The 20,185-nt window shown below is 30.2% G+C and overlaps 1 protein-coding gene across 1 annotated transcript; it reads right to left on the bottom strand.

Moving 5' to 3' along the window:
• Positions 1–14,654: 14,654 nt before the first annotated feature.
• Positions 14,655–17,488, bottom strand: LOC132925978 (uncharacterized). The gene is made up of 3 exons (XM_060990332.1): positions 16,973–17,488; positions 16,767–16,906; positions 14,655–14,798 (listed from the first exon to the last, which is right to left on the bottom strand). Exons 1-3 carry the CDS (start codon positions 17,079–17,081, stop codon positions 14,655–14,657), a joined length of 393 nt encoding a protein of 130 aa, XP_060846315.1. The 5' UTR covers positions 17,082–17,488.
• Positions 17,489–20,185: the final 2,697 nt, after the last annotated feature.

The following is a 20,185-nucleotide window of genomic DNA, read 5'->3' as shown; positions in this document are numbered from 1 at the left end:
GTCTGTTTGTAGGAGGTTTTCTTGGATTTGTATTTTTTTTTAAACTAGTAGGAAAATCAAATATCGAAGGTATTGCATTATCTTTTAGTTTCTTCTGAGAACTCCACGGACTAATATCAGCATAACAATCACTGGTAAAATGTTTTGAACAGAGTTTTGACTGTTTACTTGGTACAAAAATATCCCTTCGCATGACATGAATCCATTTTTTATTTAATTCTACATCTTTTGGAAAACTAAATAAATAATTGGTAAGTTGTAAATAATTAAATTAAATTAAAGAAAATTAGACTTAATAAATTAATTTGGCATAATTCTAGTTTAGCAACCTATCTAAGCCCATATTCTAAATAAAATTTATGTTATTAATAATTGGTATAATATAATATATGGTATATTTTATTCTGGATTTTGCGCCCCTTTTTTGTTGTGCCCTGGCCTGGGCCAGTTTCGCCAAGCCCTAGATACGGCTCTGGGCCCCAGATAGTACAATTCTGACTTCACTAAAACTTTTTAATTTAAACTGTACATTAAAAAAAATATATATATTAAAAATCAGATTTTTAGCTAATTTAAGAAAGGATTTATTATGAATTTTGAAAATGGTGTTTGTCAATGTTTACGTACAAAAACTTCAAAAGTAAGTATGTTAGGTAAGTTTTGATTTCACCAATCTATTAAGCGTTAAAAACCACACATTTTGAAAATATTCAATTTTAAGTATTTTTTATATTCTTATAAATTACTCTACATTTTGGAGAAAAAAATTTAAAAAATTGTTAGGTGCTAAACTAGAATTGTTCCATTAATTTTATTATAAATAAATATTATTTTTAAAATATTTTAAGTTTACCCATGAAATAAAATTCCTTTAGTATATCTTTGAGTACAATTATATGCAGAACAAGAAATTACCACTTTTTTTTATATATACTAATATAATATTATAAATTTATAATAAATAAAAAAATATAAAATATGAATTTTAAATAAGAATATAATACAGCATTATAAAATATAATATGTAAATAATAATTAAGAACAAAACGATGGTTGTCTGCCAAAAACCGTGAACGCCAAATGAACAAATTAATAATTCAAAATTGTTTTGCCAAACGTGACGTCATATCACTGAAAATGATGGCTACCTACATAATTGTGCCTATACAAGCATATGATAAGGCACGTCTATTAGTTTATATGGTTGAAGCTTTGAAGAGCGCCTTTTCAAATTGCGACCTGTCTGCGGTCAGTGCGTGTGCCGTCCGCCACAGGTCCGACGCACTCATTATCTATCATCTCTATCTTTTTCATAGATGAAAATATGATTTTCTGATATAGTTCCCGAGAGTAGCACGCGAGCGCTTACGTCAATATTAATATTTTGTTCCATGGGAAATAACTATGGTTAAGTTAGTTTGTTTATATTTCTATTTTTACTATTTCAATTTTTCTGCACTTGAAAAAACCCGAAGTACGTTCATAAAATTTGATTTTATGTGTTTTTACTTGTTAATGTAATTATATAAACCGAATAGCGTGTACTGTTCTACTATGTACAATTATTTATTACATACAGTAGAACCCCTCTCGTCCGCCCTCGGCTGGTCCGCCACTCCGGTTGATCCGACCATAGTATTATCGATATGAATACATTTGGATTTTCCAATTTATAGTAGATATATACAATTAATTGCTAGTATAATATTTCCTTTATCAGGGTTCTGTATATTCTGATAATCCGACCTTTTTCGCGTTCCGACCACACCCCCAGTCCCGAAGGTGACGGACTATACTCCGTTTCACGAGAGAAGGTACACGAGTCGCGCATCCGACTGCCGCCGTCAAACAGCGCGGAGGCCAAATTTCCCCCACTTTTTACTGCCCGGCGGCTAGCCAAATCGATTATACACCCCGATAACATTCGGTGTAACGTTTAGTTGCCGTTTAAATTTTGTTATGTACGTTAGCAGCGCTAACTACGTATGCGAACGAGTCGTTGCCGACCGCAGCCGGAACATTTTACGATCGTGAACGAACGGGCGACATTGGTGGGAGATGCGCATCGACGGACGAAAAAACGTGTACCTTCTCTCTTGAAACGGAGTATAGAGAGGTTCTACTGTACATTATAATTATTAGTACTACCTATATTACTATTTCATCAATTACTACCAAGTAAACATAGGTACATATTTATTACTTTGTAGTTTTTACTTATAACTTATAAGGTACATACCTATTTATTAATATAATTGTATAAAATATTACACAACGTTTGATCAGCTCTATTACATTTCAATTTTTTTATAAAATTTTTTACTATTTCTAAACGTACTACATTGGCGGAATAGTTCAATCGACTGTATGATGCGGTTAGTTAATTTTCATTATTATAGTTTAATATAATAATAATAATAATAATAGTTTATTCAGGAGAATAAAACGGGCCGAGGCCCAATAGTACAGATAGTAAAGTTTGAGTACAAATACAACAGAAATACAATATTATATACAATAAATATCTTATAGCTATAAGCTTACAAAAATCTAAAAAGGAAAAATAGTATTAAATTGATAGGCAAATCCAGCATCACGTATTCGCATTGTTCATGTGAACATTTATTATCTCCTTTAAGGAAGAGAAGAAAAAGTCAACTCTCGTCAAAAGTTTATTGCATAGAGCCATAGCCCTAGGAATAGGTGAGTTTTTTAAATAGTTTGTGCTATATACTGGAATGTAAAACGAAGATGTGGAACGGTTATTGTAGGCTGGAATAGTAAAGGGGATGCATTTTAAAAGATCAGGATCATCGGTGATACCATTAATTAACTTATATATAAAAGAAATATCTGCTATTTCACGTCTGGAGGATAAGGCTGGAATGTTAAGAAAAGATCTGATTTGTGTATAATCATGATTATCAATGGTCAAATAAAATTTAAAGGCTACGAATTTTAAAAACCTATTTTGAACGCGTTCAATGAAGTCGATATTAGTTTTGGTGTATGGATTCCAGATAGGAGCCCCGTATTCAAGAATAGACCTGACTAATGCACAATACAGGAGTTTGAATGATCTAAGGTTTTTAAATTCAGATGAATGCCGCTTAATAAATCCTAGAACTTTCCACGATTTTTTTACAACACGCAATATGATTACGGAAATTTAAATTAGTAGTTAAAGTTACTCCCAAGTCTGTAATTGAAGAGACTGATCTAAGTTGGACATCATTTATGGAGTACGTATAGGTTATATGCCTACGGGATCTGTAAAAACACATTGAATAACACTTATCAGTATTGAGACACATTCCCCAGTTACTACACCATATAGATAATATATTTAATTCATCTTGTAGAACTAGGCAATCCTCAAACGAGGAAATACGAGTAAATATTTTTAAATCGTCTGCAAAAAACAGAATTTGGCATTTTTTAAGAACAAGTGATAGTCCGTTTATAAATAAATTGAATAGTATGGGCGATAAGTGACCTCCTTGGGGAGTACCAGATGGGACCAGGACCGTCTCTGAGTAGAAACCATGCACTTGGGTGAACTGAGACATGTTTGTGAGATAAGATTTAAACCAGGATAACAATGGATGACTAAACCCTAATTTACCCAGAATAATAATCAATAATTCATGATCGACACGGTCGAAAGCTTTCGCAAAATCGGTATAAATTACATCAACTTGACAATTATCATTAAAAGCGTTGAGTATGAAATTTTGCAGCGATAAATTACAAGTTAAGGTGGATCTCCCCGGTCTAAAACCATGCTGGCTATTGTCTAAAATGTTATTGATTGGCTTGATCATTTGAGCTAGAACCAATTTTTCTAACAATTTACCAATTTGTACTAGACCTGAGATGGGGCGATAATTTTTGACGTTAGATTTATTACCTTTCTTGAAAACTGGGGTGATAGAGCTTGTTTTCCAGATGGATGGAAATACTCCTTCCTTAAGTGATTTGTTATATAAGATAAATATGGGATAAGCTATAGAATTTGCTAAGTTTGCCAAGAAGTAACCAGAAACACCATCTGGGCCGGGAGACCTACATTTTATAAGTGTCCGTAGACCATCAGATACCTCATTAAGAGAGATACTACATTTATTGGGGATGATGTGATCGAATTGATAAGTAGAGGCGAAAATGTATGTTCGTCAGGTGAATGGACGGGTGAAGTGTTATATACAGAGGAGAAATAATCTGAGAATAAATTAGCAATAGCCGCACCATTATTAGCAATAGTATCACCTAGGAAGAATTGGGTATACCATGAGACTTAGTATTAAAGTTAACCCAGTTCCAAAAATATTTCGGGTTACTTATAATTTCACTTTCTGACCGGTGTATAAAATCATGAAAAACAATTTTAGACAGCGATTTATATTGAGAACGCAACAAGGAGAATTTTTCATAATTTGATTTACTTTTATTTTTGATATAAATTGAATGAGCTTTATTTTTCTTCCAAACAAGGGTTTTGAGTTCTTTGTTGAACCAGTAAGGGAAATTATGGGAAGTGCTTATGGTTTTTTGAGGGACAAAAGAGTGTAAAGCTTCTAAAAGTACGTGTTGGAATATGAGCGCCGCTGCCTCAGTATTGAGGTGTCTAAAAGTATTCAACCAATTAAAAGAATTAAAAAATAGGTTCGCATTAATATAATCACCTTTCACATAATTGTAGATTGTTCTGTCGTTGTTAAGAATAGGCTGAGAGATAGGTAAACGAACATTAATTTGAATTGGAGGGTGGCATGGGTCAATAGGGACAAACGGGTCGTCGTAAAGATTTATGGAGCTCTCTAGGAGATTAGAAAACACCAAATCTAGAATATTTCCATGAGCATTAATGATAGAATTAAACTGGTAAAGATTTAACACAGAACAACTCTCAATAAGAGAACTTCCTACTTGGGAAGAAAGGAAGTTGACACACTTAAGCCCGTGCTTATCACTTTCCCAGGATAGGGAGGGAATATTATAACCACCACAAATGATAAACTTACAATTCGGAAAAGAAGAGTCAATAGACTCTAAGACTGAGAGGTGATTTAAGTATAACTGTAAATCACTATTAGGTGGAAAGTATACGGCACAAAAAATAATCAAAAGATCACCAACTATAACTTTGACAAAGACTTGTTCAACGTTTAAAGTATCAATATTAAGCAATTTGGAATTAAAAGTCTTCTTAATAGCGACGAGAACTCCTCCACCACGGTTATGAGGACTAGTTTTTTCAGTTCTGTCACGTCGAAATACGTTATGCTGGGTAAAACCTAACTCATTGTCAAAGAAAGTGTTATTTAACCATGTCTCAGTAAATATTATAAAATCATGAGTAGATGAAGGTATTGAACATTTTAATAAATTTAATTTGGTCCTTAGACCACGGACATTTTGGTAGTAACCAGAGAGAAGAGAATTGATACAAATAGAAGGCTTATTAAAAAACACATTTGATTTATGATTATTGAACATTGATTTTAACTTACTAGTATAACTATTGGGCTTAGCCCTATCATTTAGTTTTTTTTTAATATTTATAATTTTAGGAATTCCATTGAAATATTGAACTTTTATATCCTTTTCCCCTGCCTCGGATCTGTTCTTGAAATCTACGTATACTTCCTTTATGTGACGGCGTTCTACCTGAGTGCGGTCTTTGACGAGGGAGATATTTTGCACAGTGGTTGGAGATTCGCGTTTTACTTTCATAAAGGACGTTAAAATTCTATCAGCATCACAAGGGTTCCGTAAAATCAATTTAATTGGCCGTTGATTTGATGAAGATGGATGACCCAATCTTGAAATGTTAGCTATTACATCCGAATTGATAGATAGTAGGGTAAAAAGCTCATTAATTTTATTGTTGTCGTGTATTATACGCTCTTTAGCAACCGTTTCAATAGATTCCTTAACACCATGTAAGATAACATTAAGAGAGCGCTTTTGGACATCAAGAACCTTATTCCTGACAACCAAGGAAAAGTCTGTAGAATTAAAATCCAAAACTGATTTTTGGGTTTCTAATGCTTTAACCCTGTCTTCGAGACGCTGTGTTTTATTTTGACACTCAGCTATAGCCTAGTCTAATTTGTTTAAATGCGTTGATAAATCATCAATACGAGAATTAATTAATTTAAAGCTTTTGTCCTGATTAGAAGACAACGTGCTAATCATTTTAGCTAAGTCGCTTAATGTAAGAGTGTTATTCGATTTAACAGCATCTACGGTTATTTTTGGTGTACTAGGCATAGTTATAGAGTGTATAGGACAGATCCAATTACTATTTGGTTTTTTGTAGAGTGTGAGAGACTTAGGTGGTATATCCAGACAAGATGAATGGTAAAGGGTAAAACAAATCGAACAACCAATTGATGATGAATGACGTGGAACAGCTATGTTGCATACAGGACAATTGGGTGGCATTAATCAATTATAAATATTCCGCGTTCCGTATAAGACGTGGAATGAAACTTGAAACCATTAAAACGATGTATAACAGGTAAAGTGTGCTATCAACGGTGGGCAATTAAAGCGTATTGCGATATGTAAGAGTATAATAAAAATAATATTTATAATAAAATCATGACCTTGACGAGTAGAACGTTGTATCGGCGATAACACCACGACGGAACAGCGGAAACGACGCGTATTATATACTTATATGGCACAACTCACAAAGCAAAGATGATAATATGAAATAAATATAAACGGATTTTAAACAGCGTAATATTATCGAGAAAGAACTAATGACTGCGATAATAAGTACGGAGAGAACAAACATACGTCTTGTCTCAACCGTGGTCAAAACTGTACTGTAATATATATTGTGTACTAATTTTAATTTCAGAATAGTGTCTAATAAATGTGTGGTTATTGGATGTGTAAATGCTGCAAAGCGAAAATATACATTTCCAATCATTGATCTTGACTTCAACATTTGGGTCGAGAGAACCGGAAATGTTAAGCTGCTAAATTTGACTTAAGATCAAGTTAGAAAGTCCTTTTAAATTTGTCGAAACCATTTTGATTTAGACTGTGATAGTCCTGGAACAAATCAAAAGTTAAAGTTCAGATCTCTTCCAACTTTAAATCTACCACGTAATATTATGTGTCATAAATGTTTTAGTGTTACATCTTACATGTTATTGCGTTGTGTACTTGTGTCAATGTGTGCTAGATTTATACTTGAATCTACCAAGTAATGTTTAGTGTCATGAATATTCCTGTGTTACATGTAATGTGTGCAAGATTTATAACTATTGGTAAATATGAATTTTTATTTGTTTTTGTGTATAAATTAATATGTGTCTGGTATTAATTTTTATTTAATTATACAACAGTAATATTTTGTATTTTTACAATTAGAAGTTTATGAATCACAGTTAAACTGGTCTAATAGACAATTGCCTGTAAATGAATGTCAAGAAAGTAATCTTGTTTCAAATGAACCACAACAACATACTTTTGGTACATACAACCTAAAATTATATATTAATTTTATTTTAATACAGTTTAGGTAAATAATATTTGAATTTTATGGCAGATGATTCATGTTTGGATGGGTTTGCAATGTTACCTCAAGAACAAGAACATCTAGAACTAAATGAACCACAACCACAAAAGTTTGATATATACAACCTAAAATTATATATTAATTTTATTTTTATTATTGATTATCAAAATTGTATTGTTTAATGCATCTATTTTAATTGATACATGCATTTAATTAATTATTTTTATTTCAATGTTGCAGAATCAATTGGTAAAAGGACAAAGTGAGATTATTTTCTAAAAACAATTATTTTCCGTAAAAAAAAAGATTTAACTCCTAACTGCAAAAAACTTTATTGTGAAGCCATGAAGTACAAACGGAAACAAGAAAGGTTGTCTAAAAGTAATTCAAATATGAAATACCGGCTAAGATTAGCAAAAAAATTTTTAGACAGTCCAATGAGAAATCATTTATTAGGAAAAGTAAATTCGGTGACATTGGATTTCATAGCATCTCAGATTAAAATTCAGAAAAGAAAACTACAAGGTAGGCGATAAAGTATAAATGACAAAATTACAGCCCTGTCTATATATAAAACTTCACCTAAAGGCTACAAATTTCTTTCTTCGTTATTTTCTTTACCTTCTAAAAAAATTCTATTAACTCTATTACAAAAGATTCCATTCCATGCTGGTGTTAATAATCATATAATGGAAAACCTAAAGTATCAAACGCAAAAACTTCCTGAACTTGATAAAAATTGTGTACTGCTTTTTGATGAAATGGCTTTAGGCACTGGCCTAACTTATGATACAAAAAATGATATGATATTTGGATTTGATAGTTTTGGAAAACATTTATTACCCAAAATAGCTGACCATGTGTTAGTATTCATGTTAAGAGGTATTCGAAGAAAATATAAGCAGCCTATAGCATACTATTTTTGTCAAGGTACTACAAAAACTCCTAACTTAGTAGTCTGTATAAAAGAAGTTATTCAAGCCATTCAAACTACAGGCTTAAAAGTTAGGGCTGTCATTTGTGATCAGGGTAGTACAAATAAAGCAACAGTTAATTGTTTAAAAGAAGAAACTAAAAGACATTGTTTGATGCAAAACATTGAGAATAAATATATTGGTTTCTTAATTGGTGGTGAAGAAATAGTTTGTTTGTTTGATCCTCCACATCTTCTCAAATGTGTGAGAAACAATTTGCTTACTAAGAATTTAAACTTCACGTTGAAAGGAGAAACACAAATAGCAAATTGGGATGACATTCAAACTCTTTATTCATTTGATAAAGAAAATGAAATACACGGATTACGTACTTTACCCAAGTTAACAGAAGCTCACATATTACCACAACAAATAAAAAAAATGCGTGTATCGATTGCGGCGCAAGTTTTTAGTCATCGTGTAGCATCAACAATGAGACTTATGGCTGATTTTGGTAATTGATAATTATCTAATTAAATTAGGTATAAATATATAATAAAAATTAATAATTAATAATTTTACAGCACCTCAAAATACACTGTCAAATGCAAAAGGTACAGCCAATCTCTGTATGTTTATGGATTCATTATTTGATTCGGTAAATGGTTCAAACATTAGATCAGTAGATGGTAAACCATTAAAATGTGCCATAAAAGATGATTCATCACATATTCCTTTTAGGCATGAAGCAATAAAAGTCCTCGAGTCTATGAGATTTGTTAGTAGAAAAAGTGGTCAATCTGTCAAACAACCTGTATGTATTAAAAACTGGATACAAACTTTAAAATCGTTCATATATTTAAGGTTAAAACTGAAGGCCGAAGGGTTTAAGTTTTTAATTTTACGAAATTTGAATCAAGATTCTTTGGAATGCTTGTTTGGTTCTATACGTAGTCATGGTGCAAGAATACTATGCCAAATTGTGTACATTTTTATAACTCTTTTAAAACTCTGTTGTTAAACAATTTTTCTTCTGTTAAATTATTAGAAAATTGTGAAGCTGATGATAATGAAAAAGGATTGGATAACTTAAAACAATTTTTACTTAGTACTGATTCTAAAATTCAACATATTCCTTTGTATTTTGATCTTTCCTCTTTTTGTATTAAATTATCAAATTTAGAAAAATCCTTGATTGGTGAAATGACCATCGGTTATGTATCTGGTTATATTATTCGTGCAATTTTGAAATATACTAAATTCTGTGAGGTATGTAAAAATGATTGTGTTGACAATAGTGCACATAATAAACTAATAGATGCTAGGTGTTACACTAAAAAAAGTAATTTAAACAAACCAAGTAAAATTTTCATTAAAATTGTTGAACACATTTTAAGCATTTTAACAACAACTATTGGAAATAGTTGTGATAAACCTTCACTATTTTTAAAATTTGGTATTTTGATAGATACAAACGTAGATTTTAATTTTAGTTGTACAAATCAAAATTTAAAACAAATTTTGAAAACTAAAATCATAAATTTTTTTTTTATTTACATGGTGCAAAAATATTAATAGAATTCTTAATGGAGTTGACACACGGGTTGAAAGTAATCCTATTAAAAAAATGGCTAGAGACTATTTTATTTTGCACAAAACAAGAGGTCAAGGGTACAATAAATAATATAATTATATAAATACAAATATGTACTAAATATTAATATGCATACAACTGTATTAATTTTGTAAATTGTTTAATAATTTTATTTTGTATACTTACCTATGTATTATTCATATTGTAATGTCATAATTATTATGTACAATATCTTAGTTATTATTATATTTATTATTCTATATAGCTTATACTTTATTGTGTTAAATTGTTACTAGTAACAATATTTTTGTTCGAGCCACCGTTGCGCGTCGCCGTCGATGATATAAACAAATATAAATATGCCGATTCACGGTCATCACCGACCGACCGACACACACGCACATACAATCAGCGAATCAGCCACTATTTTTATATTTGTTTTTGTTCTGTTAATTATAATTATTATTGTTCCGTGAGTTATATAACATTGTGTTATGTAAATGAGGGTGGCGTGTTATCTGCTCGCAGTTTAACACGGTCGCCGCAATTTCGACCAGTCTCGATCTTACCTTCGTATTGTTAAGCGGACCATATTTATTGGATGGGCGCGAATAGCCACTTAATCCATATATTTTGTTGTGGCGCGAATCGCCATTTGTTTCTTTTTTATTGCGTGGGCGCGAATCGCCACTTAATTTATAGATTTTGTCGTGGCACGAATTGCCACATTTTATCTTATATATTTTTATTATTGTGCCGGCGCAAATCGCCACCTTTTATTTTACAGACGCTAATCGCCGCATTATATTATTTATTCTCTTTTTGTTTGTATGTGTGTTTAATTATTATATAGCTATATAGGTAGCGGCTGGCCAGCAGTGCTCCACAAATTGTGAGTTTTTGTTATTATTTAAATTATTATTTACCGTCAAAGATTATTATACAATATATTTACTATTTTGCTGTATAATATTATTATTGTTATTGGTCGAGCCTAACCGGCAATTATTATACAGTGGAACCTCTGAATAGCAGACACTCTTGGTCACCAACATTTTGTGCGTTATTCAGAGGGGATAAATTTTTGAAATTTATTTCTATAATAATGTACTAAGTATGTACATACATACATATATTATGTGTAATGTTATTATTTATTATTTATTGAAAATTATTATATTTTTATATTTTTACAAATTAAATATTATTATAATTACATATTATTATTTAAAATATATTTTTATACATGTTGTACATATTTTTAAATTATTTTTGTTTAAAAAAATCGGTGAGCTTTTTTTGTTTGTAATTACATCGTCTCTGTACAATCTCATTAGTAGGGTTAGGATATTGTAGCATTTTGCATATTTTTTTAGTGAGTCCAAAAGATAGCTTAGTAAGATAAAAATGTGTTTCATATACTGGGAATTAAAAATGTGCTACTTTTATTTTGCATATTTTTGCATATTTTGAAGATTTTTTAAAAGTCATGATTATTTTGGCATTTTGGATTTTTAATGCATATTTTTGAGTTTATTTGTAAAATTTTAGTTTGGATTTGGTTTTCAATCGCCATAAATGTTCACCCAATGTTAAACACGCGTGATATAGCGGACAAGAACAATTTTCATCTTATCTGTTTTTAGATATGCATTGCCAGATATGGCAAGATATTAATTGTTTGTGTTTATCGTTACTCGTCTTTACATCTAAATAATCTATCGCTCACTGTTAGGACCGTTAAGTAACACTACAAAATTATGGCGTGACTGTGTGAGTGGAATCAATAAATTAAATCGATAAGATAAATCGTATTTTATTGAACTAAATGTTTAAAATGTTTTTGTCATATTAGTACTGTGGTTCGCGTATAACGAGTTAGTCGACCAACGCGTCTTGTGTATTTTTTTTATTAATTTTATAAATTTTATCAATATGCCTAAAGTTCCAGCATCTAATTCTGCACGTTTAAAAATATACGTTTCCAAAAACGAGGGTGTTTTTTCTACCGATAACCAGATTCTTTTTTGTAAATTATGTGACATACGAGTAAACTCGCAAAAAAGATTCACAGTGAATCAACATTTAAAAACCGCCAAACATTTACGCGCAGTAAATCGTTTAAAAACAAATGCAATTAAAACTAAACAAAATTTAGTGTCAAATTCAATTTGTGGAAACCATTCAGTTTTTAACGAAGATCTGTGTAAAATGATGTTATCTGCAAATATTCCATTGAGCAAATTAAATAATAAATTTTTGTCTGAATTTTTAATAAAATATACTAACAAAGATATCCCGAATGAATCAACATTAAGAAAAAATTACGTCACGGATATTTATAAAAAAAAAATCGAAAGTATTAAAAGGTACGTAAATAATAAAAATATCTGGATTTGCATTGATGAAACTACTGATGTAGAAGGTTATTGGTACATTAGAAATTGATGCACCAGGCAAAACTTTCCTTTTTAATTCGGAAGTTCTTGATCAAACTAACCATAAAACAATCTGTAAATTATTTGATGAAACACTTTTTTTATTATGGCCAGAAGGAATAAAACGAGATAATGTACTGCTATTTGTTTCTGATGCAGCGCCGTACATGGTGAAAGCGGGAAAAGCATTGTCAGCTTTATACACAAAAATGATTCATATCACATGTCTCGCTCATGCAGTACATAGAGTTTGCGAAGAAATTCGAAAAAATTTCCCAAAAATTGATTCATTGATTTCAAATGGAAAAAAAATATTTTTAAAAGCACCTTCGAGGGTATTGATTTTTAAAAATAATGCTCCTGGAATACCATTACCTCCTCAACCCATAATTACCAGATGGGGTACATGGCTAGAAGCTGCGACATATTACTATGACAATTACAAAGCATTTTGCGAAGTTATAAATATGTTAAATGAAGAAGATGTAGTATCCATTGAACACGTAAAAAAACTTATACAAGAACCAACATTAGAAGGTAATTTAATTTTTATAAAAACTCATTTTAGTTTTATTCCAAACAAAATTATGTTTTTGGAAAAACAAGACGTCTTATTGGCCGATTCTATTTCGTCTTTTGACGAAATTGTAAAAAAAAATATCTGAGACACCCGGGAGTATAGGAAAATTAATCAATAATAAATTAAACACAATTCTCAAGAAAAATACTGCATATGGATTATTGAAAAATATAAAAGATATTATTTCCGGTACACATGAATCAATTCCCAATATGGACCAAAATATAACAGTGACAGATATTCCATATTTCAAGTATGCTCCCGTGTCTTCAGTGGACGTCGAAAGAAGTTTTTCGACGTATAAAACTGTTTTAGCTGACAATCGACGAAGATTTACCTTCGAAAACTTGAAAAAAACGTTGATTGTCCAATGCAATTCACATTTTAATGGTAAGTCAATTGAAAAAATTAATTTTAAAATAAAATAAAATACATATCTAAAGTAAATAATTTATTCAATTTTGTTACAGAAAATGAATGAAAAAGAACAAAATCGACTATCAAAATCATAAAAAATTTAATATATCCTTATAATTTATAAATACTATTTTATTATTTTACTTATAATTTAAATATTTAGCCCTTTACAAATTTTTTAACCACTAATTTTTTGAATAAACGTTTTTACATAATTTTTTTTATAAATGCATATACCAACTTTTTTTGGAGCATATTTAAGTAATTTTTACAACATATCAGCATATTTTTTAGAGAATATTTAATAGTTTTTTAGAGCATATAAATCCTAACCTTACTTATAATACTAGCCCAAGTTCGAGATTAAAAGTAAGCCCATTTTATTTACTCCACGGTATAGAAGCAAACCAACCTATAGATAATAAATTAACTACAGAAGACGAGTTGTTTGACTTTACTAAAGCACTAAAGCAACTTCAAAAAATTAGAGACACTATTCCCAAAATTGTCGAAAAAGAACAAGCTGTTCAGAAAAAACAATATGACATAAGTCACAAAAATATTAATTTCAAACCGGGACAAAAAGTATTAATAAAATTTGATTTCTACGAAAAAGATAAATCAAAGAAATTAGCTAATAAATATAGGGGCCCTTTTACTATTATTGAAAAAATATCTGACGTAAATTACAAAGTAGATTTAATCTTAAAAGGAAAAAAAACCATAGATATCATACATGTACAAAGAATAAAACCTTTTTATGAAGCAGCAGTATCAAACACAGGGGAAAATAATATACCATAATCAAACTTAACACTAGGCAAGTTAATATAAAAAAAAAGGTTAATTTTTACACAACACTAGCTAACATTTATTTTGGTTTTTTTTTAACAAACCAAAAACTAAATTGTAGACAATAGTGTTCATAAAATTAAAAGCTTATACTGCATTTTATAAAGTAAGTATTTCATTGAAGTAAACTTTAGTTATAAGTACTGTAAGTAACTAGTTTAAGTTATAAAAAATAATTAATACCTAAAAATAATACATATTATATTATAACAATATTTGCTGATGTACTCGGGTATATGTATAATGTATATGGGTGATAATTTAACGTACAGAGCGATAGGAAATTATTTTATAATTATGTTTAATTCAGTCTTTGGTTCTAGATGTTTTTTAAAATCCTCACAGTAGTTACAGTACTCATCAACGCTAACGCAGAAGAAGATATAGCTGTAATTTTATCTCCCGGAGCCTTTTTTGACGAGGTACCAGAGGCCATTCTATATGACAAAAGCATTCCTCTAATCTATACACAGGAATTGCAAGACGATTACCCAGATGACAATTTGGAAAATATAAAAAATAACTGGGGGGTTGAAAAATACTGTGAAAATAAAAACACAAACTACTGCAACATTGTTAACCAAACAATAGATATATTAAGCACCATAAATAAAAACATAAGAGAAAGCGATACAAACACATTAGATTTAAATAAAGGCCTATTAAACAGTAGATCAAAAAGGGGAATTCAATTTTTCGGGAATTTATATCACTTCTGTTGAGAATAAAAAAGAAAGTATATCCTTTTCAAATTTGACGGAAATTTTAAATCAAAATTGGATCGATGAAATTCCTAACTTTCACGTAACAAAACAAATACGAGACCCCGAAAAATACTTTAATGATATAATGTTAAAAAAAATACCACAACCACTTATTGATGATTTCTTAGGTGACATAATTTATATAACATGGTTAACCATGCTTACCATAATAATAGGGTTCATAGGATATAAAATATACCCAGCTATTATCAAAATAAACATGTTAACCATGCCCCCTCCTATTCCACAAAGATAATTATATGAAGTTAAATAAACAAATAATTAATAGACTGGTTACACATTAACAAAACGAAATTGGTTATATATAAAAATCACAATGTAAGACCAACTACAAAATACGTTCGAACATCATAATATTACAATAAATGAATAAAATATAAACAATACAATCTCCAATACATACTCAAAAAAAATAATCCATTTCGCACAATTAAAATCATTATAAATTAATCCAAGAAGCTACTGATGTTGTTACACTTATAAAATCAATTTCACAAAAATGTAAACAGTGAGATGAAAAAAAAAAAAAATAATGTATCATAATAATATAATACCTAACTAATATTATTTTGTTAAAAAAAAAAAAAAAAAAAAAAAAAAAAAATAATAAAAAAAATGTAAAACCAATTTAACATAAAATCGGTATCAAAACAAAGGTATAAACGACGACGGTCAACCAACACATCACCAAGACTACTAAATATTAACATTAGCAGCCACAAGAGGATTCAATCTACACAATATACAACGAAGGAGATGAATAAAATAGTAAACTCAGCAATAACCTCCACACTTATGTAATTTTTTTTTACTCCGTCTAGCGATCTTTTTAATTTTTCCCCATCACACTGCATCCTTTTATAAAAAAAATAATAATAATAACAATATATATATTATGTATAATATACACCTACTCTATAATTTCGAAAACCGCTCAATAGACAAAACAAAATAATCATTGTGTAAACACCTCAAACAAGAAGATGAAAAACAGAGATACTACAATTAAGCATTTAAATAATAAATATTAAAAATAACTAAATATTTCTGATGACAATCAGCATGAAGCAATCACATAATATATGAATGGACAAAAAAAAACGAATTCTGGTCACAACAGTTATAGAAAGTTTTGAAATATTATAAATTTTACCCTATCCCAAAAGTTTTCCTCTCAGAAAATATAATATATGCTATTCCTATTTACCTTTCCACACTCCAAACACTAAAAAATACGTAATACAACTAGTTTTTTAAATTTAATATTATAATTGTATACAATTGCATAGTTTTAAATGTAAAATATGAGGACATATTTTTTTTTAATAACATTAGGGAGTGTTGTATATGGCATGTGCCAACAAATAATAATGGGAACAATATTGCTTATTTTAGTTAAATGTTTAATTGCGTAATATTAGGCTAATGAAGCAAATGAGCTGAGGCAGCACCTTGTAAAATAATATTTAAGGACGTAAGCACCACAGTAGGGGGACAGTGCGGGTTTCGAGTGAGAGACGCATATATCTTGTGAGCGATTCATAGAGACCCGTATTTTTGTGTGTTTGTTTTATGTAAAATAAAGTATTTCGTGATAGTGTTAATTGTTTATAGATCTTTTGTGTACCTTCGAGAGATAGGTATACTACAACAGGAAAGAACGCTTTTTTTTTAAAATAACTTTCAACAGTTTCATTAGTTTCATCGATACTATGTTCAGCACTTGTGATTGCAGTGACATCAAAATGTTTAAAAATTGTTGGCTCTTGTCTTTTTCTTTTACATCCTAGTTAAGTAAATATTTACTTAAAATTAAGAATTATAAATAAATATATGTATAATCAATGCTTACCTTTAGACGGTGTTTGTATTGATATGTCATTGTCTTTAGCAAAGGTTTCTATTTCACACCAAAGTTGAGAAAAATATTCTGTTGTTCTTAAATTTTTAAAAGTCATCATCACACCTTGAATAATATTTTTAGATTGCCCTAAGGTTGCAGTTTTTTCTTGAAATTTGTTGGCAACAATATTAATATTAATTAATACTTTATGTAAGATAAATAAATAAACTATAAATCGTCCACAGTTATATCAATTTCTATACCAATATCTAATTGTTCAATTTGAGATTCTTGTGTTGTCGTTGATGAGGAATTAGTAACAATTAATTTCTGTTTTTTGATATTAAAAATGTCAAACACTTTGGCCATTATAAATTAATTCGTGTTGTGTGAAGCAACACGCATAAATCATATAAAATAAAAATGATTAACATGTACAATTACAAAATATAAATAAATTATTTTGAAGTCGGAGTGTAGTCAGAACGTAATAATATCGATTTAATAATAAGTGATGTGGGAATAACGGACGAGGTAGGCCGTATCGCCACAGTGATATTGATTAGGATAACATATTAACCATGGCTAAATTTTAAATATAGCCATGATATTAACGTTCATACACAGATAACATGGTTAGCGGTCGGCATTCATAGATAATATATATATATAGGACATAATAGTTTTATCAGCATTCAGGGGTAATTATGGGAACAGTTTGAAAATAAATTCTTACAAAATAATATTTTTTTTTTTAAATTTTTATTATTTTCTAAAATCGTATCAATATTGTATGTTGTAATTGAAGTAGAGATATTACTGATACTAGAACTTTTCAAGGGGCTTGATTACGTTATGGGGGGGGCTTAAGCCCCCACAAGTCCCCCCCAATATCCGCCTATGGAGAAACGGTATACTTTGTCAAGTTTAGTGTAATTTAGTGAACAGAAAAAGAAAAAGAAGATGTTATATACACATGTTAATGATATGTAACATGAAAGTGAACATATTCATGTTTGGTGCAGTGAAATGTTTGATTAAAAATTATATTATAATCTATTGTACCTACATTGTATTATTATGGAGGTGTGTGTGTGTGAAGAGATATACCATACAATTAAAACTAAAATTGTATTTCATAATAAACTTACTATTGACGGCACGGCTGTTCTCATTAAACGGCGTCGATTGGCCCCTGGGAAGAAGTCGACGTGTGGAATGAAATGCCTCGAACAGAGCACAGAGTGTGGACGAACAGCAAAACCGTTGGTCTCCACAAATTGCACCCACATACGTCTACGTGCGGCGTCCGTAGGAAATCTAAAGAGGAAAATGTAGCAATATAATAATGGTACATACAAATGTGCTTAGTGCAATGAAATTGTGAATACTTGTGTGCTGAAACTCCAATAGCACCATCAACGTTTCCACACATAACGCAGTGTCTGACCATTGTGATAAAACTAAAAAGTATATATAATATATTATATTGTTAAAAACATGTTTAATTTAGTAATTAGCATAATAACATTAGCAAACCGAATATATTAAAAAACAAATTATTTACAAACACACTATATCAAAATAATGATTGTTATCAGCGGAGATGATACTATAACAGTTATTGCGCGTTATTATCGGAAATACGTTAATAGTATTATTCGAATAATAATTTACAAAATGCATTTAAGTTAAGTTCATACGAAATAATAGTATGGAAAATGTGCTCATCACAACGGAACTGCGTATAATGCTAATACCTACCGTTAACGGAATGCAATGTTTTCGTTAACCGTAACATTGAAATACTTTGTAACTGTGCGCTGATAATCTCGCGATATTAATGTACGCAAACAGGTGCAAAGGTGTGTCACCGGAACCGTGTATGCGTTCATTTGCTTACAAAATGACATAACCTATGAGAGCTGAACGATTCGTTATTATTATGTTTTCATACATTGTGTATAAAGACGCGACCAACGAAAATGTTAATAATAATAATAATAATAGTTGAATGTAATTTATGTCGCACTCGTTAAAAAACCAAAAACCTAAACAAATGGTTTGTTTACACACGTGGGCGCGGGCCTACGCCCAGTTATGGAAGGAAAATAAAATGTTGTACTCACCGGTCTCCTGCAAAGTCCCAGTTATATGAAAAAAAAAGTGAATGAATAGGTAATAAGAACTGGAGAAATTATAATTATAGTTATAAGAAATAATAAATAAGTAAGTGTAATAATAATAATGAGTATAAATGTGCAAGTGAAACGAACAAAAACAAAAAAAAAATGCTACGACAACTGTATTGCACGGATGTTAAACGTAGCCTGCAGAATTCGGCAAACGGCTCGACCGTTTACGCTTCCTTCCACCCCACCACTACCGCGGTGTACGTCACGCCTTCCAAAGACCTGCAATAATACAGTTAACACGTTAAGAGGCCGTCGTGGTAAAAGTGTTACGTATACAACGCTCAAGAGATGGCGTTGAATTCCATCTCGCCGCCGTCGCGGTAGGCCGTAACCACGCCCATCGTGTACGCGACGGGGTCCGCGTGTTGTAATCGCGGGAGAGGTACATTATTATTTCACGGACGGTCGTGCTGAACGTTTCGCATCAAACGTCATTACAGGCCGTTACGTAAATTGTCGCCCGTGAATTCTATACGGTGCGCTGGCTCGCTACTAGCTCGCAATTCGCAAACCTATTTTTTAATTAAAGCTCCTGTTTGCTTAAAAACATTAACCAATAAATTAAGCATACAAATTATTATACACCAGAACTCGATTTATATTTCTAACCCAATTACTTTTTAAAATACATGTAAAATAATAATTTCATTACGATTAAATAGATTTTTTGGTAAAAGTATTGCGTATTTTACGTTGTAACTTATAAGTGACATGAAGCAATTTTTGTACGATAATTTAATCTCCTAAATAAATATTAACAAAATTTTAAATAGTTTTGATTAATAAATATTGGTGTATTTACTTATTTTAATTTTAAACATATAATACCTACATAAAATAAGTATAAAAAATGTAATAATCAGGGCTGTGAATTTATTGTTTTAAAAATCATAAAAAAATTAATTTCAAAAATTTTATTGACATTTATAGAAAATAACCTAAAAAGTTTGTAACTGAGTATATCCGTACACAACTCAAAACAAATCAAAATTTTTTGAAATTTTTTTCATGTATAGAAAATTCTAAT

This window comes from Rhopalosiphum padi, chromosome 3 (genome assembly GCF_020882245.1).
Source record: "Rhopalosiphum padi isolate XX-2018 chromosome 3, ASM2088224v1, whole genome shotgun sequence".
NCBI classification, from domain to species: domain Eukaryota; kingdom Metazoa; phylum Arthropoda; class Insecta; order Hemiptera; family Aphididae; genus Rhopalosiphum; species Rhopalosiphum padi.
The sequence above is the reverse complement of the archived record's forward strand: the minus strand, read 5'-3'. Positions and strand labels throughout refer to the sequence as shown.